Here is a 24,769-nt window from a genome sequence, read left to right as displayed (position 1 = left end):
TGTGCACATTGTTCCATGCAATACACAAGCAGGGGGTGGATGCTAAAAATAAAAATCCAAGTCCTCTGTCCAGAACACTTACATTATGTCATATAAATAACACACACACATTATTCAGATGGGCATGATTTTGCTGAAATTATCTTTTTCAGTTGCACAATTGATTACTTATAAACTTCAGTTCCGCTCATGGCTATCCACTTGTGGTGGCAGCATGACACTTCTACTAAAAATGAGGATTGAGGAACATGCATGGTTTATAAATTTACTCTCTATTGCCCATGTACACAATGCTACTTCACAATAATGGTTTTGTGTGTGCTCAGTGCCTGAAGCAGAATTGTGACTACCACAGTGGCACTGAGAAAAGAAAATCTCCTTTGTCTTCTTCTGCAGAACTCCATAGATCTGCCCTAGAAAACTTTCTGAGATCATCTGAGAGCTAAAGCTGAAGCCTAGAGATGGGCAGATCTCTCTGATAAATTTTGCTAGTCTTGCTGTTTTGTATGTTTTGCCAGAGAAGAAAGGTTCAAATTCGTCTGGCAATGTACCTTTAGAGGTGCAAAGTTCCCCTATATTCATCAGATTTTTTATTTTCATCACTTGAAATTCTTCTGATTTCACCTGAGCAGCAACCCTGCAACCCTTGTTTTGGATGAAATTCAGGGGGAACTTGATAGATTGTATGTATGTATTTGATTTTTTCATGTAAGCTGTTTGGACATCAGCATAACCCTTTCCCATCATGGAAGTGTAGAACTTCCTGTCAGCATTTGGTCCTATTAACATATTGACTAAACTCACTCATTTGTCATACAGAGATCTGGTAACCTCTAGGCTAGATTACTACAGTCCATTATACATAGGGCTGTTTCTGAAGACGTTTCAGAAACTTCAGCTGGTGCAGAATTGGGCAGCTGGGCTGCTCACTGGGGCAAGACAGTTTGAGCATATTACACCGATTCTGACCTAACTGCAATGGCTGCCAATTAATTTCTGGGCCCAATTAAAAGTGTGGGTGTTGACTTATAACGCTTTAAACAGCTCAGGACTGCAATACCTCAAGGAACACCACTCCCCATCATCATCTGAGCCCCTTATTTGTGTTCCTCATCCATGAGAATGGGCCTTTTCTGTGGTGACTCCCCATTTGTGGAATGCTCTCAGAGAAGCTCACCTGGCGCCTTTATTACATATCTTTAGGCACCAGGTGAAAACGTTTCTCTATAACCAGGCCTTTGGCTGAATAATGTTCTATATATAATAATTTAAGGAAAAACAAGATATAAAGCAGTCTGTTGCATTATTAAGTGATTATGTATTATTATTTATTATTATTTATTTAATTTCTATACTGTCCTGTACCTGAAGGTTTCAGGGCGGTTTGACCTTCATTGTCTGGCAGCTTCCTGAGTTCAATGTGATCATGCTGAAGAAGAAAATGTCAGGTGACTTCTGATGAGGAAGTGAAAGAATAATTCCATACTGAAAAATCCCTGTTTTTATTCATTTAGAAAGCACATACAGCAATGAATGGGGAAGTAGTAGAGAGAGATGCAAAATAGGTGACCGTACAAATCATTTCAAAAGTAAAAGCAAGACGTTTCCTGGGTGATTTGTAGTACATCAGTCTTATGTGAGTTCTGATACTGCTGTACCGCCTCAAGATTAAAAAAGGGGAAATCACACTGAATTTCTGAGATGTAAGCTGTCTCTTTTTAAAAATCCCTCCATACAATTGTCTGGTAGGCATAAAAAGTTTTTTTGCTTTGCCTTTTACTCAAGACCTCTTCCATGGGGAAAGTTGAACTCATTCAAGCCATGGTTTCTTTTCTCAGCGTCCGCCTCTGATGACAAGTAAGGATACTTGTGAATGACGACCGCCCTTTAGTTCTTGTCCTTTTCTTTAATTTCTTCTGGTGTTTGAGTGAAATTCCAAGTTCCTCCATTATGGCATTGAAAGAAAGACACTAGTAGAAGGTGGGAGATGAAAAAATAATTAAGAATTACATTTAGCACAGATTGTCACCCTATTTTGCACAATTAATTTTCAACTAGATTCTCAACATACTAACTGGGAAGTTTGAATATCTCAGTTCATTGAGTTAGATTTCTTCCACTATTGCTGTGAATTTGCAGAATTGAATTAGGGGTGTGATGTGTAAAGGATTCTTTATGACCCCAGAAATTGTAAATATTGGTTGCTTCTTTATTGAAATGTGTATGTCCCAATGCTGGGAATCTGGCTAATTGGCATTACACAGAAATAAGGGTTGCAAAAGAATAGAATCACATATTTAATAATATCCAGCCTCAGATGGAATTCATGTTGCCCCTTAAAAATCTAAATGAAGATAACCAAGATTTGTTGATTTAGCAGACTTCTAACTTGCATCCTACTGCAAAGCCTTACCAGTTGAAAAAAATAAACTATTAATCAGCATACATTTTTATCTAAATACCACTGAGCCAAAATATTACAAAATCAATACTTTGGAGCAAAATGGTGCTTGTGCTGTGGTGGGTTTCTGAAAACCCTGAACCATGCGTTTAATTTGTTATTCTGCAGCGGTTTGCAAACTTTGACCCCACAAGAGAAGTGAGCCCCATTAAAGGACTGGAAGAAAGGGAAGCATGCCCACATTGATTAGGCAACCAGATGAATTTTGCTATTTTCCTTTGCTGTGCTGCAGTGACTCACCAGGTTCAGTTGAGTGAAAGAAGAGAGGGAAGCAACACAACATTGCCTAGGCAATGCAAGGAAATACCCCTCTCACTCTTGCCACCAGCACAATGAGTGAACTCTCCCACCCTTGAAGTCTCCTCTGAATAACTGACAAAGGGAGGCAGCAGTGAAGCTAGGATTGGTACCTCAGCTAAGTACAAATTTTTGGGCTAAACTTGCACATACTGATCAAAATCCAAGTTTTGGGATTTTAGCTAGTTTATTGCCATGGACTTCAACAGAACAAAATCAGCTTACACCCAAGTACTTAGTCTTATTTTGGTTGCTCATTAGACTGCCCACCACCTGCTCTACCTCATTGTCATTTTGCCCCTTACTGATTTTGTACCAGAAAATGTAGCCAAAATTCTGTCTATTGTGTTGAACTTTTTTCATGCTTTTTTCAGCATGACCAAAATGCAATAGCGAAAGGCTTTTCCAAAGCTTTATTTTCCTGTTTAAGTTTGTAGGGAGCAAGACCAATGCTTGTTTTCTTTTTTTCAAAGAGTGACTAGAACTTCTTAGATAAGTTTCATGCTTGAACAGTTTAAACAGGAACATTTTAAGCAGCAACATATCACTGTAGTGGTGAGAAGTAACAAAGAAATAGGTTAACAGTAATAAACATTTGTGGGTACCCAGATTATATAGCTAAGTGCCAATACCAGAAGTTGAGTTCTCAAACCCATGTACAATTTTTTTGTTTTTCGTCTCAAGAATTGCAATCAATTGTTCTTTTGTAACAAAGAGACTAAATTGCAAGAAAGAAACTGGAAAGGACTCGAGCTATTATTCACTGAGCCTGTTGAGGTATGTAGGAAGACTTGTAGGCAGCCAACAGAGATTTCATTCTTTCCCTTCCCATATACTACACTGAAATGGGAGTTTGTAGTTCCTTTGTTTAAAAACAAAGAAGATGATTGTGAAGATTGCTATGTTGGAAGTGGTGTTTTTCTTTTAATTCTAGTCTATGTCATGCATGGACAGATGGACAACAGAAATTATTGCTTGTGGTGAAAAACCACAGCTCATTGAAACTTATCTGAAATCCTCAAAAGCTGCTGCTAGCCAGTGTAAGGTATCTCAAAATGTTTAATTAGTGTTTGCTATTCAGGAAAGGAAGGATTTAAAAATAAATCCAAAAGCTTAGAGCAGGAGTGGCCACTCTTAGGGCCTGCTGATGTTGCTAGACTACAACATCCTATAATCTCTGACACTTGGACATGCTGACTGGGCCAACTGAAGGGCCACAAAATATCCATTGTAGAAATTATTCTGGTCATGTGGGAACGGGGGGGGGGGGGAATGGAGTACATCTGTAATGCTCTATGCCAGAATTGTAAGGAAAATGGAGAAGGAAAGGTAGCAAGAGTTTCAGTAATATGCTCAAATAATTAAAAATTTATCTTAATTGGATAAATCAGAGTTTCTGTTTTGTTTTAAAAGCAGCCAATGAGCAGTGTCTGTGGCTATAAATAGTAGAAAAGACACATCTGCTATAATCTAGAGATCATGAGTTGTATGTGGGAAAAGGCTGTTGTGCATGTGTCAGCAAATGGCTGTGTCGCTCTGGTACCATTTATATTGAAAATCCATGTAGTATATAGAAATGTGCAAGGGCAAAGCCAGGCTAATGGGCTGCCTGGTCTGGTGCCAGATTGATTACACAGGAGCTGAATGCAAACCCCATGTGCAAGTTGCATGCCTGTCAGAAATACATCCAACATGTCCATTGACTTGTTTTCTTTCCTTTGCCAAGATTCCTTTTTATAACATGGAATTTATAAACAAGATACAAAGGTAAAGTGAATACAAGAGAAAACAGTGAGTCATTGATACGCAGCTTGTAGCCATGGTTTAGTTAGCTTACAGAACATGGAAATCAAGGGGAGTATAGAAATATAGAAATGTTGATCAACTGGCGATGGCATAAATTGGAAGCAGAATTCATAAAAGTATTGCATTAAATTAAATTAAATATTATTCTGCTGCCTTGAGCCAAACTGAAGGTTACATAAGAGGAGAAAAGTGCAATGTTGTGTAAATAAAGGGGGTGAGCATTTAGGACCATAATTTGAAGTAGACAACTGATGACACTGTTTCGTTCCTAGAATCTTATTTTAAACTAAAAGTTTTATTGATGTCTAAGGTAACAATTCTGATCACAATAACTTTCCACTCAAATCAGTTTAGCTCTGAAGTAGAAGTAATGATAACTGGGGTGTAAGTATGTGAGCAGTTTTGAAGTTGAACAAGTTGCCTTTAGTGGGTTTTGAAATCTTTGTCCTTAGTGGGTTCCCAATAAGTCCTGGACCTACTGCAAACATTGTCAACTGTGAAAAATGGAAAATTTTAAGGGGGTGGAGAGAGACAAATTATGAGTGATATTTACTCGAGTAGATGCATTGAAAGGAGTGGCTCAAACACAATCATGTCCATTCATTTCAGTGAGTCTACTCTGAGTAAAACTTTGTTGACTACAACTCTACAATATTTACACTGGCCATAGTACAGATAATAGATGAGATTTCAGTTTTAAAAAATGGGCTCTGTAAACACAGTTCCAGATGCTGGATCAGGGAAGGGAAACAGCTGGTGCAAGCAGTTTCCCATTCTAAATGCATGGAAGCATGCTTTCACACATGTAATGGCCCCAACTGGATTGAGTGTATTTATGACTTTGAAAGACAGCAATGCATTTTGCCCATAACATTCTCATAATTGTATTTGGAAAATACAACACAATGAAGCACAAGTAAGGCTAACTAATTGAAGTGATATGCAAATGGACAGTGTTATCAGATTATGATGCTATACTAGAGTAATTTGGAAATCGGATTCATTACTGGCTTGTGAAGTCTAGATATTTAATGACATATAAATACTGCAATTTATTTGGTAAGTTCTATCAATTGGATTTTAGTTAGAAATATACGATTTTTTCAAAATCTTGACACAAAGCTGTCAGCGAAGAATGGAACTGTCTGTATCTGTGCGGTAGTTCTCAGAAGTCAACAGGCACCTGAAAGCTTATGGCTGGATAAGAAAGAACAGCACTGGCTTTTAGTGCAGGGTAAAACTTATTATCTAAAACCCTTGGTTTCAGATGCTGGTACTCTAATTAGTTCTGCCAGGATAGAATGCAAACAAATTTGTCTTACCTGAAAATGCTGAATCATGCAAAGAGAATGGTAAAAATTTATTGACCCCAATCCAAAAACAGATGTAAGCAGCAAAGCACATTACTGGTGGAGTGATCCAAGACAACAGACCTTGCAAGGTAGATAGGAATTAACATCCTCATAAAAGAGAATGGATAGGGATGTATGTTTCCTTCCACATTGTTATACAAATGAGAATGCTGGCCTGCTCCAAACCAATGCATTGTGGATAGGGATTACATCTGATGTGTAGGAGCCCTTTCCAATGTATCTTGTAGAGTGGTACCTCAGGTTACAAACACCTCAGGTTACAAACACTTCGGGTTACAGACTCCTCTAACCTGGGTTAAGAACTTTAACTCAGGATGAGAACAGAAATTGTGCGGTGTTGCGGCAGCAGGAGGCCCCATTAGATAAAGTGGTACCTCAGGTTAAGAATGGTTTCGGGCTAAGAACGGACCTCCGGAAGGAATTAAGTTTGTAACCAGAGGTACCACTGTATTTTACCAAACAACAGTTATTAATTATAACATTCTGTTACACTGTGATGTGGCATTTAGAATTCATTTTTAACTATACCAATTCTCAGGATGACTGGAGAGTCATCCAACAGTTTGAACATAAAGCCTTGGTAGAAAAAGCTTTAAAGTATTTTAGACACTCAAGTGGTAGGTATGCCTAGTAGGATTTTTTTAATCTTTGAAAAGCAGCTCCTGATAACATACCACAACCTGCTTTTGAAAGTCCTCTCACTTTCAAAAGCCATTAGCTATTTGACAGGTGGGGTACTATAAGAAACTCTAGCCCAGAACTGACTTTAACACAGTGGGTAGTATTCAACTGAATAGTTGTGCTGGCAGAAGGATTAGCAAGAGTAAAGGGGACCCCCCCCTCCCCAACATTCTGCCCTCAAATCTGCTTCAGAGGTTTTTTGGGGAAACCTAGAAGAGATTTAGAGAGGGGCTGTGGGGAGGAGAGGGAGAGAAAGTTCTACTGTGGAAGAAGAAATCCTTGTGCTGACTTAGCTTAGTGCTGTGTTGAACACAACCCACCACGTTCTTCTTTGGATTCCAGCCAAAATATGGTTTCCTGCTAATGTACATTGTTGAAGAGGTATGCCTTAGGTGCACACACCTTTGCTTTACTGTAACTATACAGTATGGATTGAGGGTTGTGTTCGAATCCCTCGTTCCTCCCGAATTAATTTGCCACAGTCTAACTCCGTAGATAAGGTAGTCCCAGAAGTGGAGTTGGATGGATGTGTTTGCTTGCACTGCAGTCCATAAAAGAAACAAAAGGCCTTTTCGCATGCAGAAAGGAAAAGATGGAAAAAAGAAAAATAAAGATAATAATGGTTAAGCAAACCAACAACAAAGTTTAAAATAAGAATGATACCAAAACTGTAGGAAATGGGAAATGAAAACTGTCAAAAAAACGAAAAATTAATGGCCCCTCCAGACAACCTGTTTACTGAGCATTCATCAAGATTTTCTTGCACAAAGCTTATGTGGAGGATTGATTATATATTGTCTTTACTGAGCATTTATCCTGATTTGCTTGTAGGGTGTTTGTATGTCTTCCTGTTTGTTCATTCCATACTTTTCACTGTATTTTCCTATATCTTTCCAAACAGCAAAAAGTCATTTAAAAATGCATTTGTGGTGCTAGGGTGAAAGAGCCCTTTAATCCATGCTTCATTAAGCAAACCTAAACGTCCAGTGTGTGCTTGAATTCCTGCCGCAAAATAGTGGCAGTCTGGAGGTGCCATAAGTTAACCTTTGGAGATCATGTATATTTGTACTTTAGATTATTAATGTTCATATTTTCAAGAACCAAGCAATCTGTATGAATGCTTTACCCTTCACAGTTCTCTTAATTGTTTCACTGAATAATGATAGAAGAGCAGAATAATACCCATATTACCATTCACCAGGGATGCATATGAGATTTCTTCTGAGATTTTGGGGTTCTGAGCGGCAGTGATGTGTTACCAATCCACCATTTTTCTGGGTTTGATTCTCTGACTTCTCAAACTTCTGCACATGCAGAGAGTTTGATGCCGTATTGTACTTCCACCCCCCAAAAAATTCTGCTGACACCATGCAAAAAGGAATCTTGATAAGATTAGCCTGTGTACATTGGTTAAATCAGAGCACAAAAAGGAATCCTGATGACAATTAACATTTACACATAATCTCATAATGAAAACAAAGAAGAAAGTTATGCCAACATTAATTTTCTAAATTTTTCAAGGTAAATTTTAAGGCAGACATTACAGTATACAAGGCAGAACCTACCAACCTGCATAATGATAAACAAAATAGGGGCAACTGCTCATCCATCCCTGCTCTTTACAAGTTTCTGCCGTACACTGAGATGATTTTACATAATATATATGTATTATGTCAGAATTCTCCTCTTGTGATGCACAGAATGCTGATCTGTACATAGGAGGAATTTATCAGTTTCACAGAAATGAATGTGTTGTTTCTTACTGGCTTCAAGACTGTAGAAAACAGATGCCACCCAGCAAACACTGTTCTTGTGCAGTCCCCAGTCATTTTAACAGGATTTGCATAGAAGCAACTGACCTTTACTGTATTATATAGTTGCTCTAATAACAAAGCAACCATCTATCAGGCAACTCGCCATGCATTATTTGCTAATTTTAAGGTAAAAATGTTCCAAAGGTAGGGTTATAAATATAGATTTCAAAATAGCAGGCTGATCCTATCCATAGTGGTTCAGACATGCAGAGCCTCAAGCCACAGTGGCTGCAGCAGCCTCCTGCATTATTCGAGCAGAGCTGGAAAGCTCTCTGTTGCTGCATAGCAAAGGAAACGCCCATGCTATAATCTCAGGATCGGCCACGGCTTTTCCGGAAGTAATGAATTGAAGCCACTCTGGCAGCTTTTATGATGGGCATGTCAGCAACACCTCTGAACCTCATAGAGACGTTGTAACCTCTCTGTTTGAGGAGCAGGTGCCAAGGCACTGTTCTCTTGTACTAGTGTTGGGAATTTAGCTCTCGATCATCTGCTTTGGTTTCATTATAGGATGTCCCAAATCAACTGGTACATACATTTCCAGCTGGAAATACAGCAAGGCTACATCCAGAGCTAGATATTTCTGCCTTATTTCCTTCCAAGCCAGCCTATGCTTGATTTCCGACAATAAAACAACAACTGTGTGCAATATTAACTGTGCCAAAAAGTTCTGCACAGTTTTGCCAAGTATCAAAAATTGGATGGAGCCCTTGGTACTTCCCTTTCCTCATTAACAAATGTACACAAGGCAGTGCCAGAAAGTCTGGCAGACTGTTAGTGGAGGAGTCTGACTCATAGAGCCTATTCTAAAGCTGAGATTCCCATGGGAGCTCTTGCACTGAAATGCCAAAGCCTGCAAAAACCTAACCTGGGTCTTGACCTGCTTCTTAGGTAGGTAGCATAAGCGCTGCATTCTGCCTTGCAATGAAGCAGTTATGCAGAAAGAGGCCGAGATAGACTCTCGGCAAGTACTGTATTGCCAGGTCACAACATAACCTTGACAGCTGCTGCTGGCAAATGACCCTGTATACAACGATAGTCCTTTGGAATCTATGGAGAGGGAGCAGTTTTGGGGTTCAGTCTCCCAATCTCAAACCACACGCAAACACATTTTTGTACCACACAGACTCACTCAAACTCTACCTACCTGTTCGATGTCACTGTTTTTCCTCGATTTGTAAATAAATTCTCCAATAGCTACAAACACAGAAAGAACAAGTCCTGCTGCAAGCACTATGAAGATGCCCCCAATGTTCTCCACACCAAGGGCACTGGCTTCTTTGCTGTCCTCCTCAGGGCAACCATTGCCTCGCCACCACTTCTCCTTCATCATGTGCAGCTTTCCTTCCTCCTGTAGCTGGAGAATGGCAATAGTGATTTTGTCTCTGTAAGGAGAGCCTGGGCAGGGTGGGAGGGAAGCAAAACAAGAAGGATTGAATATGACATTCAGGCAAGAGCACAGGCAAAAGTAGAGTTATCAGTCTGATCCAGCTCTTTGTATAGCAGCAGCAGCAGTAGTAGTAGTAGTAAGTTGACATTATCAAGAGCACTAAAATATACAATGTGCATTCAAGGCATCCAGAACTGGACTTTTTAACAATGTTACTTACGCTGGTTATTCATATTGCTTGTTATACCACACAGAATGGGCAATAGTTCTTTTTAATATTTTTGAATCTTGGTGATTTCTTTGTTCAGCCATTGATCCCATGGCTTAGTAGGACTTTGACCTCAGATCCAGTTTTATGTTCGTTGGATAACACTGCTCTTTATCCAATCGGAAAGTAATATTACAGCCAGACACCTGAACCTTTAATTTATCCAGCACTGACCATGCCTCAATCACAGATAAAGTTCTCAGTGTTAAGAGTTCAATCCTGAAACATGTATATTATTAATGTAGGAAGTACCTTGGAGTTTTGGTTTTCTAACCGTTCCATCTATGTAGAAGAATATTTTCCTAACATTTGGACAAAACAAACTTTTCTATCCCTTCCTATAACCAACACCACCTGATAGTGGCAAGGCTGACAAAGTTGTCAGATGTCTGTAAATCCTGGAGAAACCTGACTTTCCCATCAGTCATCGTGTGCATTTGTTTTTTGTTGTTGGCAGTTCAACAACACTGCAGAGCAATAATGCAAGAAAACATTTGAGTTTGTTGACTTTGCGAGCATTGTAGCTTATGAAATATTTTAACTTTTTTGTTTGTTTCAATTGTATGGATGACATTGAAATTATTGATTTCACCATAAACACATACATATCTTCCCAAATCTTTCTTTAAATTCATATTAATCATATAAGAAACCTCTTATAACTACATCCCCCAGCTGTATTTCTGATGCATACGTTCTCCCTAAGGAGCTACCATCTGTTCTAATTTATTCCTTCATTGTTTTGGGCTTGAAGCATAGAATCTTTATCACTGCCCTGAAATCTTTACAGTGAATCAATCATTATCTTGGAACCTTTGCATTTTCTCCTGGGGGTAGTGGTTGACAACTGCTGTCATCAAAGAAATTCAAATACAGTCTGAAACATTAGTCAAAATGCAACAATACTTTACAAATTAAGAGAACTTGGATAAACCTAGTCCTAAAAGCTAATCTAGAATCCTAATATTAAAAATCAGCAGCATTAAACTGGAATGATGAACTGACACAATTGTTCAAATTTACTGAAATTATTGAAAGTATTTATTAGTCATATTAAGGTTGTAGCTCTACATGCGTGGAGAACATGGCCCAGGGGGCTCCCCTAGACTTCCAGTATAATTACTCCCTTTCATGCCAAACATGCCATTGTTGTGCTAGGTGTGGTCCAATGTACCCAGATGACTGGGGCCTTGCTGGGCTTTCCCTAAGAGGCCTTGTGCCTGGCTTTACTCTTGCTTTTTCTGAGAGCAGCCTGCATATTATGAATCTGGAGAAGAATAAACTGCTAGATGTTACAAGGAGAGGCCTGCACTTGACATGAAATCTACTCTTTCCTCTATAGGACCAAGGAAACTGAGGAACAATTATCTGGTGAGTGCCAGGCATGTTTTCAAAGTACAGAAGGGGAAAGGAAAGGGCAACTGTCCCCCTCAAAGTACCCATCTCCATCTATAACTTCTTCTGATGAAAAGGGCCCCAGCCTGGCTGCCCTAGTAGCCCACCTTGGTGCCTTAAAGAAGGCAAGCACAACCGAGGAAGCAAAAATAGCTGGTAGGGAAATAGGGCAGGAAATGCTAGAAACTACCAGGTCAATGCAATTGATCTTGCTGCTGTTGAGGCCTGGGTTTTAGTTGAACCTCTACGGGAGGAAAGTTCCATCAATTTTGAACGCCTCTTTGTTTTTTCTCGTTATTAAAATGAGAAGAGGATATAAAAGAATATAAAATAATAGCTTGTGGGGCTTATTCGGAGATATTTGTGAAAAACATTGGAACTCTTTCGACCTATCAGAGCTCTTGCAAAGCAGTGAATGTGTCAGATAAAAAGGATTTTAATTTACCTATCACAGTCTAGCAATCACCACTGATATTAATACACTTCTTACCAATGGGAGTTCCTACGCCGTAACCTTTGGAATCAATGAGCCCTCCAATCTGGGTGAGATTACAGTTCCTCTGAGTGACGTATTCTATGCTAGTTGATTCCATCAGCAGAGCATAGTCGGTGGTGAGCACACGCTGGATTCCCTCGTCATTGTTCTTTACCAGCGCTGTCTGCTGCCTGCTGCTCATGAATGCCCACATTTTCTCATAAGTTGATATTTTGGATTTCTAAGAATAGAAGTCACAAGCGTCAGAAATAGGTCCTATTCACACGCTATATATATATATTTTCAAACCCTCACATTGCTAGTTGGCATCAGCTCTAGTTGTTGAGTGTAGGAGAATCTTTTGAGAATTGGGAATCTTTTCCATTCAGATATATTCTGCTGAATGTAGTCTTATGGGTCAGCATTTTTACAAATTTCCAACAGCTAATATAATGAGCACATGGCTTCTTTTAACACCATTTGTCACAAAATACCATAGAGGCCTGTGGTCTGTTTGTGACCCAGTGAGACCTACAATGGAAAACCAATGGACAGTACAGAACAATTACTGCCAGGTGTTCTATAGGAAAAGAGCTGTGCTATTGCTCAGCTGTGATAGAATGTACTGTATTGTTCTTAAAAATAGTCCAGTCTGATAAAGACAGTTTGTCAGCTTCAAACAAAAATATAAAGGCAAACTAATAAAAAAGAATTCAGGAAGTTAAAAGAGTGCTCAGGATAACTAAGGCCCCTGGTCTCCATGATAAAATTGCAGGTGAACGGTTTAATTACTGAATATTCAAAATACAGGTTCAATTTTTAAATTTATAGAGCCCAAAACACAACTGTGGCTTTTTTTTTATCCATAAAGAACATTATAGTCCCAGCCTTGTTCTTCCATCACTGACTGGGATATGATCTTTTGCTAGTGATATCTGCTATTCAAATCAATTATACATCTCTATTTGCCGGAAAACACCTGAGGTTTTTTAAAAAAAATACTTAAGAAGTTGAGATTTGCCTACAGAATAGGAATATCACTTTGGATGGTACCAGGATCTTACATGCTGATGCTTATATTTCTAGTCTTGCATAGAAACCAGTACATTTCCATCATGTTAAAAGGATCCTCTCCCATAAATCTTTAAGGAAACAGCTTGTGAATAAAGTCCCTACTGCCTTCACCAAACAAGAGTTGAATCCCATTACAGAGTCTTTATATTCATGGATGGGTGTAGCCAATACTTTGCGAGACAGACTGTCTCTGTAAATATAATCTTCTGGGATGGCCCCAAGGCAGTGAGATGTTACCTTATCTTTAAGCAGAAACTTAACCTTAGACTTTTCAGTATTTGAACTTTTACTATGTCTCTTCTAGTATGCTATTTTAAACAAAACATTGTTTTTGACTTAAATGTCAAGGTTATTTTGTACGCGTTGAATACCATCGCAAACACTTGTATAACCCATATTTTACTGTAGGGCAACATAAATTTCCACATAACTGCAATCTGGAAAGACACACACATTCTGTCAACACAAATCTGTAATTAATTAGCAAAACTGGTTTCAGTGTGCCAAATTACAGTATTTATCCTTACAGCAGTATTGTGAAATAAGTAATTTATTAATTAATTCCATTGATTAATCACCTAATTAAAATATTTCTCTAGGTGACATATAAAATAATATACAAAATTAAGACAGTGCTACAGTTCAGTAAAACCAATAAAATCTACCTCAGAACAATTCGGTAACAATAAGGAATTATGATTCTGTGTTTAGAAGCAAACAAGGACAGAGAGAGAGAGAGAGAATGACTTAAAGCATCACTAGCACTGAAGCACAACTTAGAAGTGATTCGTGTGGCCATCAGGCACATGGCAATTTCTGGAAACTAACTTTAAATAAATAAAAAATCCTTCCAGTAGCACCTTAAAGACCAACTAAGTTAGTTCTTGGTATGAGCTTTCGTGTGCATGCACACTTCTTCAGATACCAACACGGCTACCTATCTGTAACTTTAAATCAATTGCATGTTTTGTTATGACCAGTGGTTTTTAGTAAATAAATTTGACTGACTGACATTGCAAGTGTTTTGCCTTTCTCCCTTAGTGGCCTGGTTGTTTGTGTTGGCATTACGCTGCCACACAAATGTACAGGCTTTTTGCATGCATCACAGTCCACATTGTATCTGGCTGGGTGAATCTGTTCTCACCTGTGAGACATGACCAGGTCTTAAGTAACAAGGCTGCACTCTTCTGACTCCTGTTCAACTACTCCTAGCATCTGTTGGGTGTCCTCTGCAGCTTCCATGAGGCTCTCCTCTCCTGAGCATAGGAGAGCTGGGATTCCTGCCTTTCCATCCAGAGGTGTTGTATCTGAGGAAGGGTTGGGATTTCTTTTCTCCAGCCTTAGCTCCAGCACTTCAGCTTCCCCTCTTCCTCCCTTTCCACATTGCCCGCCAGCCCAAGCCTGACACCATCTCAGGGCACTTCCAATATTTGTCATGCCCTGAAAGCTTTGCTACCACTCTTTCCTGGTATGGGCTTCTGAGGGGCAATACCTTTCTTGTATGGTGGCATTTCAGATTCTCTGTGTTGCATGATTTATAAGTGTGCACAGTATTAAAAAAAGAACATTTCGGCTGTAGCCTCCAGAGCCATCTTAGCAAAAACATGTTTATAAATGCAATAGGAGAAATGTACATATTTATTATAAGGGAAAAAATGGGTAAATGGTTTAAAAATACAACTATTCTTTAATTCTATTTATTTTGATGCTTTTATGGAGAACACCAACAGAATAACAATAGAAATACTAAATACTAATGCAGTTAGTTTATTAACCCCATTTCCAAGCAGCAAGGAAGGCTTTATTTATGAACAGAGGTATCAAGGAAGTTTGTCATTAACTGTACTTTTGCAGCTGTGTTAATACACTTAGATATTGCTAGTTTTTAGAAGAGTCAGAAATATAAATGCTGAGAATCCCAACCCCACAGTTTCACCCTGAACTTGTAAATGTGTGGTCAGTAACTGAAAGCAGCCATTTATAAAGTCATGATGGCAACCATAGAAAACAGCAGAGATAGCAGGAGCACATTCCTTTCCAAATTCCCATAGCTTTGTCAATCTGTCACAGCGTCTTTACAGTGATAGCTTCTTAAAGGTTAGCTTTGCCTCTGTGCATCATGCTTAGATCCCACAGTGGGGATGTGGATAACTATAATTACCTGCATCTGCTCAGGTGTTTCCTCCCTGAGATTACCAACTGCTGTTTATAAAGCTCTGCCATATTCATAGCTTGTTGGCATAATCAGGCTCAGAGTATGAAACTAATAAACCGAGAGCTGCCCCTGTGAACTAAATTTAATTTAATATGATTATTCCAGAATAAAATGTGTTAGAATTGAAGACGTGGTTTATTTTATGAGTTAAAGGTGCAAACCAATGGTCCCTGGGCGTGTGTCCCAGGTACCATAAAATTCTGGCAGATCTCCTCTCGGAAGCCCCCTCCCAGGAAATGTGGGAAGGGCTGCTACTATTACCTCATCACCACTGATACTCCAGGGACAAGAGAGTGTAAAATATATTTGGTTTATATCTATATAACATAGTTTTGAAATTATATAATTATGTAATTTTGTTTATATTTCCTTAGCTGTGGTACATCTTTCCTACTAGTTCAGATAGATAACTGCCAGAGTTGGTCCAAATTAGCCCAACATAAGTGCCAATTTGATATTGTGTGTAATTCTACCAATGACACAAAGCAAAGGCAACTGGTGATATATCACTTGGGATTCTATAGACTGACTAGCCACATTTTCCCCAATTTGTCTTTTATTGCAGTAAGTTTTGGCTGTTTCCCAAATGCTGAGCTGGAGTTCTGAAGGGCTTACTGGTGGCTCCAATCGATTTTGGGCTGCTTGTGCAATGGAGGGTTCCTTTGCAGACTGAGCAGTATGGCTTTGAGCAAAGATCTTTGAGTTCGGCAATGGAACAGTGCAGGTCACACACAGTTTCCCGCAGCTATTCTGACATAAATATCTCAGGTTCATTTGATTTCTCCATTCACATTTACTATCTAGTTCAAGAAAAAATGTCACCTGATAATGCAAACACTATCTTACCTTGAAGAAGGTCATAGTTGAGCCATCTCTAACAGCTCCGTATTCTATCTTAGTTTGCTTTGCCAGATCATCTGCAGAATCAATGGGGGATTCCATTCTCTCAACTGTCAAGAAGGCGGCCAAATTAGCAGTGTAGGATGAGATTATGATCAAGGTGAAAAACCACCATATTCCTCCAACTATTCTGGTGGAAAGAGCTTTTGGCATGAGCTCAGATCCTATATAACACCATCAAAACATTTGTATTACAATAGGCTGAAATAAATGTCAAACTAGTTCTACGGACTTACGTTTAGGAACATGCTAAATGTATGAACAACAGACTACAATGATTTGATGCAATAATCGCGGACATACAGAGTTAACACTAAACAAGAAAACATACTTTGAAAAAGAAGTATGAATGCTAAATGATAAACACATGGATGTCCTTGGGTCTGAATTCCAAATTCACCCCCCAAAATTCTTTGTCATTAATAATATATCTAAATTGCTGTTCCCAGTAACATAATTGGGCTCTGATGCTGAACACACTTACTCAGATGTAAGTTGCATTGACATTACTGTAATAAATGTGGTTAGGAACAGGGAACTTATATTAATGTGAATTATTTTCCTTCCACCTCAGTAATGGCTTGGTACCACGAAATCACATGGAGGAATAGGCTTACTTTAGGAACAGCTACAGAGCTTAAATGGGTAAGAGGAAAAAGGGGGGGAAACACATAAATTGTCTTTTAAATATACAGTTAAGTTCTTAGGGACGGTTAAAAGTGAGAACCCTAAGCTATAATGGACAACTGCGGTGAAGCAACACAAGATGCAGCAAGCTTAGGACAGTAAATGGATAATTTTCATGTTATTTAATTGTTGAAAGTAAAATTCTTTCCCCACATTAAAGATTTAGTTCTATCTATATGTTTATTGCATTAATTTGAACCCATTTTCCCATCCCTGCCCCAGTAAAAATGGTTCCAACTTAATATCTGGTGCTCATTGGATGACTTTATGAAGTGATCCCATTAAATATATATAACCATTTTTAGAGAGTCTGCTGACATCCAGGCCCTTCAGAATTAACAAATTCTCACAGGACCACTTCAACATCACTGCCAGGTCAAAATGTTATGTCAGAATCAGCCCTGTTTGCCCTGCATAGCCTTTCAATGCACAGAAGACAGAAATATTATTAAAAGTTTTCTTGAAGCACCATGAAGTCAGTCTATTCTTCATGGCTGAGCTGACAGACAAGCTTATTAGCAAATCAAATACTGATTCAAGATGTTTGCACGGCCCTCTCCTGCACATTCCCTTTGCCTTTCCCGTACTTGCTTGCTTCCCCTTCCTATTCCTGCTTTATCCAGGGAAAATTAACAAAGTGCCCTTCAGCTTCTGGGCAAAACGTAGACATGAAATTAATACTCGCACACATTGTTAAACTCATGGGTGCAAGGTGGGTTCAGGCTTCCTTGTAGCAGCTATTATACAGGGCTGGAACAAGGGATTGTGCCACCTGAAGCAAGCAGAAATATTGCTGCCATGCCACCTCTTCTCACCCTCCCATCCTCCTCTTTGCAGCAACAGCGATGGTGCTCTTCTTCCTGCGCTTCCCCATGTCTTCTCCCCCCCTGTGTTCTTCTCCAAAAAATGCATTAGCAGCAGCATCACTAGAGGGAGGTTTATCTGCCTCCCTCTTTCCTCCTGCCCCCTGGCTCAGTGCCTCACTATGTGGAAGGGTCAAAAGTGGCCAGGAGAGAGGCTGTTTAAACTTATAAACTTTTCAAAAGATGCTTTAAAGTTACTTAATGTTTTTCCAATGCTTTCCCCCACCGTGGAGTGGGTGGCTCAGACCCTTATCTTGCTAGGGGGCAGACAGGCATCTAGCGGTGTTGGCAGCAGCGGCAGCAGGACCACTGGCCAATAATGAGATGAGTTGGGGGCACTTGGGATTGGGACAGTTCACTGCGTTCCTATGACCACAGCCCAAAACAGTTGTCTCATTCCTCCTCATGTTTGGGTTGACCCTGTATTTGCATAATAGAAACTGAGCACACCAAGTTGATCAACACAGTTAACATCACATCTAGTGTGGCTCCCCATTCTGGGAACCAGCCAGTAGAGAGCTTTGCTAATTTTCACCAGGTATAGGAGGGGGATGTAGCAACAAGGGAGAGAACAAGGAACCGGGCAGGGTCTGTATGCTCATCTGTTTAGTTTCAGCTGGGAAATCACATTTGTGTATCTTCTCTTCAACTGCAAGTCTCTGCTCCTACTGAATTTACAGTTGAGTCAAAGTACATGCTTAAATGCTTATTGGACTAAAGCATACATCAGCATGTGGTCAAATTTTGAGCTGGATACTAAACACTTGATACAATTTGTTCAGCAAACATTTTTTGGCACTGAAGTGCTGTGCCTTCTAAGACAATTATGTGAGATGAATACAAAAGATCGATGGCCTTGGCAGATTTATTAGTTTATAAACTGTATGGCTGGAAAAGGACCATCATTTTCCAAATGATAGCTGAAAAATAAAACTTCTCTTTATATCAATATGTCTGTGCTAAGAATGGGTCAAGGCTCCAAGCATGTTGATGTAGGCATTTTGAGCGTAATTGATGGGAATTTGCTCCAATTACTTAGAGTTAAGTGGGTGCCTCTGATTCTATTCTTTCATTTTGTGTTGTATTCTATGTACATACATGGAAAGATAACTTCCATTTTATGGGGAATACTTGCCAAACACACGTTTCTTTGTAAATGGGATTGGTAATCTGACATATTACTTGGGTTTTGGATTGGGATCTGCATATTTATGGCACATGCAGAGCTGCTTAAAAATTAACAGCCTGATCCAGCAAAGATCTGCACATAGAGGCAATCTTCCATGTGTGCACCCAGTGCAGATATGCAGCTAAAGAGCAATACTCAGCCGAGTACCACTGAACTAAATGGATTTGTTTGTTTTGTTTTGGATATGAATGATCATCTCAGCCCAGGGTCACTAGTTGTCTACAGTAAGAGCTGGATAGTGACTGTTGGGATTGTACTCCTCATTACTCAGAAGCAAGTCCTTCCTGAATTTAACATGACTTACCTTCCAGTGAGTAGATGTAGGATTGCAGCCAAAGCTTCCTATTAATCTCAGAAATGCTATTTTTAAAACTAGTATCTTTATCTCCACTATAATTCTTTTCCTGGCACTCCAACAATACAATTTATTTTTACACACACCAAGTCTTCCAGGGGTGATGCCCTTAGATTTGATCTGCAGCTGATCTAAACCAGCACAAGAAGCAGCTGCAAAGAGTGCTGATTCAGTTCTTCATGAAAACATTATTTACTAAAAGCTCAGCAAAGGAATATAAATTATGTAGACACTGATGTAATGCCACATTTTAATGAATATAGATGGTAATAATGGCTACCTACATTTCAGAAACCATTGCAACTTGGAAGAATAATCTAGAAAATTGGTTTCCTAGATAGGTGTTCCGCAATAAAATACTGAGAAGTTTTGAAAGGTTTCAACCTCTAGCTAATTCTAATTTCTCTTTCTCTCCTCTGATTTTCTATCATAAGGAAACTCAGTTGCTTGAGTGAAAACAGAAAGTCTGCATTTTACCTCTTTTAGATTTGGTTAGGTTGAAAATTGCTGAGCTTGTAAAGTGTCAGTGGACACCATCAGCAACTGCCTTAAGCAAGTAAGAAGCTGAAGGCAAGCAATTGGCTCACAGGACCATGATGACTTACAAATTTTGATTGCTGATTCAGCACAGCTAAAGAATGAACACCTTTAGACCTACTTGGGTAGCATTCGGTCTTTTTACAAGATATTCAAGAGAAATCATTGCTGTCTTTTGCCTCAGTCCAGATCCTCATGCAAGCTCTGATGCATACATGAAGCTCTTCTATGTGCAATTTCCCCTAGTAATCTTTTTGAGGGGAGCAGACCTGTAAGTGTAGAGCTTTATTGTTGCCCCATTCATCCCAGTGAAGTGCATGAGTTAAAGCACATGTGAATTAGGAGTTCTATATGTGCATCAGAGTTGTGGCACATACAGAAAATTGCTGGATCAGAAGGTTTTCTTCAGGGGACCTAAGATTCAAAATATGCTTAACAGCCTGATCACATTCATGGGTTGGTTTTTTTTTCTTGCGTAAGCCCTATGGAGTTCTCTTTTTTTATTCTTTTATTATTATTACTATTGCTATTATTATTGTGATTTTGTTACCAAGCACAGGCTTGTGTTATGACACTAAAATACTATATGTGTCTAAAGGAAGTGTCATTGAGTTTAGGGGGAGAAATGGACATGGGACTGCAGCCTTAGCCTTATTTCATTCATAAGATATTGCTCTTCAAAGCAGCACGCTGTACTCATTTCAGAGGAATTTCACTGTCATTAAATAGGCTAGTAAGGTGGGAGCCATGACCTGTGTAGCTTTCTATACATTGTCAATTAATTTGCCAAGTATTTTGATAACCTTTCAAAGAAAATATGCTGTATTTGTATAGAGAACTTAAATAAGAGGTGTGAGAAAATAATGCTATTATTAAGAACCAGAGTCAGACAATACTTGCTGAAGACTCTCTAGTGCCTTTTTATGGCAGACATGACAGCCAATCCTGATCCAGACTTTGCTCACGCTCTGTAGAAAAGAGAAAGTCTGATCATCACATTTTAAAATGTAATAAACCAGTGGCTTCCAATCAAGCACAACAAGCAGCTTCTGTTAACAAGAAAGAGCATAACAATAGATGCAGAGGTTAGCAACCATTCATCTCTTGTTCAGACTCTACATGTTAATGATGGTGCACTTACAGTCCACACGTACCACAAGTTTGTACATGGAAACATTTGCTTCAACTTACAATTTTGGTTTTTTGCTTTTAAAGCTTCTTCAAAGACAAGCAGAGTCTGGTTGGGGCTGACTGTCATGTACCCAAGGTAGTGGTAACTAGTAGGCACGGCATCCCACAGTTTGCTGTGGATGATGGTAAACTCCAAAAATGGCAGGCCATTCAGAACACAACGTATTTGGGCACTTGCACACACAAAGCATTCACAACTATAGACCTGTCCAATACTGTAAAACCTTAGTCTGTGTTTTACTGACAAACTGGGACAAGACGCTGATTTTTCAATTCATCTTGGATAGAATCCATTCTATGAGTATCTGTGCTTGACATCTGCCCCCTTCCCACTTAGCCCAATAAATGCCTAATATACTACAGGGAACAGAATCAATGGCCAAATTCCCACTGGTGTTAGAAAATCAGGCTTATGAAATTGTGATGTTTGATTTCTACTCAACCCCAATTTGTTATTCCTCATATTAATTGTTCTTTGAGTTGATCTAGGGATGTTTTCACTTGCATGCCTTTATTAAAATATTTCACTATTCTCATGATTTTCTCAGTGTGTGATTTTTTGAGGGGGTTCACAATGATTAAACATATATTCTGAACACACACCTCACATAGAGGCAAAAGCTTATTAATGGGAGCCTCAGAATGAACACATCATATACACACATGGTTAGTATATGCACCGCTGATTCTTCACGTCTATTGCATCTCATTTCCTTTCATTGTAAAATGAGCATCTCTGTGCAGTTTCCAGAATCAACAGCTGTTAGGACGTTGTGGGTGTCAAAGGCTGGATGCATTTACAAGAGGCAAAACCATAAAGACCTGCAGAAAAGTGATTAATTAAGTTTGGGGATTTTTAAGCAATAGAAGTTTGACAAATGCTCATGAAATAATGATTCCCACAAAATGTATTGTGGCCCTTAAAAAAAACAACCACCTTGCCTTATCAGTGTTTTAAAATGGCATGAAGTCTAATTGAAAATTATTTTCTTCTGTAGTTTGATTCATATAGATTACTACTTTCAGTGAAAACAACACCAAAGCCATCTTGATCCTTAGATTTTGCCTATCAAAGTACAACCATGTGATATAAAAAACAAACTTTGCATTTTATTGCATGCTTTCCTTCAGTAGATTTACTTTGGATTTTAAAAGTTTTAATGTCTTCCCCGGAACCCCTTTTTAATTGTTAATATATACAGTGTTGTTGCATGTCTCTTGTCTAGATCAGGTTTTACAGTATATGCTAGAGCTACAAATGGTGGAGTTTACCAGCACAGAAGCTCTTGAGCAGACTGTGGGATGTGTGCAGTAATGAGGTGTAACCGGTGTACCTTGCTGCATGAGAGCTCCAACTCCAAACCAGAAACTATTAAGTAAAGTAAAATTGTTTTCCACCACATCTGAGTCAGGGTTGCACGGGTGGGGGTTATACCACTCATAGGGTGTAAACCTGTGGTAGTTAACAGAAACACTTTGTAAACATCAGATTAAAAAAAAATACAGACAGCACCAGCAAACCTGCTGAACAATGCACAAAATGCAAAGATTAATGAGGAAAACAAAAGAGAAGAAAATTAAGGCCATATTCATAAATGTACAGCCACAGCATGGAAGTTCCAAGGCAGCTTGGCAATGCAGCAGGCAGGTTTTAGAGCACCAGAGTCAGTCACATGCCTTAATTATAATTGTACTTTGATTCTAATAAGCCCAGCACACTCTTCAAAGAGAAGGGAAACTGCTTCCAAATACTTGCTTTCCAGGTGACCCTTGAACTATAGTTTTGAAGACTCTTTGTGATGCAGAGAAAACTGTTGCCTCAGATCTGTTCTTGTCAAATGCACTCCAATTTGCTCTCAGCTTTCTCCAGGCAGGCAGTGCAACCGCATGCATGCCTACCCAGAAGTAAGCCTCAAGTTCAGTGGGACTTGATCCCAAGTAAGGGCCACAGGACTTCAGCCTGAACAGCTTGATTTCTGGAAAAGGAATTGATCCACATAAATGTTCGGATCATTTCCATCCAGTTCACTATTCAGATGTGTATATTTGTGGTGCCACAAATTAGGGTCAATTCACGATTCATACTGCAGTTGTGAATACCAGGATTATGCTGACCACATATATACATTGTGAAGGGGTGAAATATTTCCGAACATTTGAGTACATGGCATGGATTCATAAGTGGACCTCGCCCACCACACATACCCCTTTCATGTTTACAGGTACTCTTCTCATCTTCTCTTTGTGCAGGAGCTTCACACATATATCCCAGCGATGCCAGATGCAAGGCTCTTCCTAACTCTTGTACAGTGGTACCTCTGGTTACGTACTTAATTTGTTCTGGAGGTCCGTTCTTAACCTGAAACTGTTCTTAACCTGAAGCACCACTTTAGCTAATGGGACCGCCCGCTGGTGCTGCGACACCGCCGCACGATTTCTGTCCTCATCCTGAAGCAAAGTTCTTAACCCGAGGTATTATTTCTGGGTTAGCAGAGTCTGTAACCTGAAGCGTATGTAACCCGAGGTACCACTGTATCTATGTTTTGCATTCCTACGCAAAAAATAATAATAATCTGTTTCTACTTGCTGATCTATGACACGTGTTTCTAGAAATGAAATGGCTAATAAAAGTTGGTTGATATTGTGAAGGAGTTCTTGTGATCAAGTATTATAGGGGTCAATGGAAGAAATTATAAATTACCCTTTTGCAAACGGATACCCTCAGTTCTTGCAGAAAATGGACACTGTATTCTTTTTGTGATCTATACTTCACAAAATTATTTTAAGACTGTCCTAGCCACAGAATCCTGCCTGTTGCTGATTATCACAGCTGTAGGGCATACTTTTATTGTGATGTTTATGAATATGGCTTTAATTGACAATGTCATGCCAGTACATTTTAATTGCTGTTTTAACAATATAATTAAGCTTTGAATTTATGCACTCTTGCAACTAGAGTGCTGTGCTAGGCTTGAAGCAATGAACACTGATAATAATGAAGGCACTAATTGAAACAGTTTTTAGTTTAGGATGCTGTTAGTTAAATAACATCATCATTATTGGTACAATAGATAATTAAAAAAAACTGTAACACAAGATGCAGAATATAGCTTCAAGGAAAAAAATACATGCATTATATAAAGTCCCATTAAAAAAACGCAAGTCCTTGTATTTAAAGCACAAGAATAGCAGCATTGAGTCTAATTGAGCATCAGAGCTCTATCTGCCCTCAAGGCAAGAGTTACACCTGCTCATATGACAGTTTTAAATGAGCTGACCTACCTGCTGTCCCTTGCTATCCATTGCCTACTTATTGTTGGCTCCCCCACTGCATGCTTATTATACTCAAAATGACAGCAATGGACAATACTAGCACAGTATGGAGTTCTCTCGAGAGCAAATGATTATGGCAGACAACATGCACTGGGGGAAGGAGCTGGGGAAATAGTTAAGTCCAACTGAATTCGAAAACCCAGTCTAAACTGGTCTATAATCTGTGTTAAAAAAACCGCAGGGTTGTATTCAACTAACTCCTACTCAAAGCAGATCCATTGAAATTGATGAACTTAAGTTAGTCATGTCAATTAACTTCTGTGGGTCTTCTCTGAGTAGGACTATCATGAAATATAACCCATAATGCTGAGTAGGAGCAACTTCCTTCAGACCTTGTAGATAAAGATGTACTTCAATTATTATTATTATTAATATTATTATTATTCTGTCTTTCTTCCAAGTTGGGATTCAAGGCAAATTGTTATGTGGCATACTCTATTGCATTTCCTGTCAACCAGCAGGGCT

General features: G+C 39.1%; 1 protein-coding gene and 1 long non-coding RNA gene across 24 annotated transcripts in view; one reads left to right on the top strand and one right to left on the bottom strand.

The window, feature by feature from the left end:
- The window catches only part of LOC309368213, a 148,246-nt gene that overhangs the window by 14,754 nt on the left and 108,723 nt on the right, over positions 1-24,769 (top strand). For 8 of the 20 annotated variants that reach the window (XR_014167619.1, XR_014167623.1, XR_014167627.1 and 5 more), the window contains one exon: positions 1,839-1,980. The exons of 11 other annotated variants lie outside the window; for them this stretch is intronic. This is a non-coding gene — a long non-coding RNA (uncharacterized lncRNA). Of the gene's footprint in view, positions 1-1,838; positions 3,106-3,151; positions 4,021-24,769 lie in introns of those variants that run through there. One more of the 20 variants, XR_014167638.1, reaches the window with a different exon arrangement.
- GRIK1 (glutamate ionotropic receptor kainate type subunit 1) overlaps positions 1,484-24,769 on the bottom strand; it is a 151,808-nt gene continuing 128,522 nt past the window's right edge. For 2 of the 4 annotated variants that reach the window (XM_081907992.1, XM_081907994.1), the window contains 6 exons: positions 22,306-22,424; positions 16,096-16,313; positions 11,976-12,201; positions 9,580-9,830; positions 7,021-7,186; positions 1,834-1,970 (listed from right to left, as the gene is read on the bottom strand). In XM_081907992.1, coding sequence (XP_081764118.1) covers positions 7,037-7,186; positions 9,580-9,830; positions 11,976-12,201; positions 16,096-16,313; positions 22,306-22,424 — 964 coding nt within the window. In that variant the 3' untranslated portion in view covers positions 1,834-1,970; positions 7,021-7,036. Of the gene's footprint in view, positions 1,971-7,020; positions 7,187-9,579; positions 9,831-11,975; positions 12,202-16,095; positions 16,314-22,305; positions 22,425-24,769 lie in introns of all 4 variants that reach the window. The other 2 variants (XM_081907991.1, XM_081907993.1) reach the window with 1 other exon arrangement.

The sequence above is a fragment of the Podarcis melisellensis genome (assembly GCF_964234715.1).
Source record: "Podarcis melisellensis genome assembly, chromosome: 4".
In the NCBI taxonomy this organism is placed as follows: domain Eukaryota; kingdom Metazoa; phylum Chordata; class Lepidosauria; order Squamata; family Lacertidae; genus Podarcis; species Podarcis melisellensis.
Note: the sequence above shows the minus strand (reverse complement) of the source record. Positions and strands in the feature narration are given on the sequence as shown.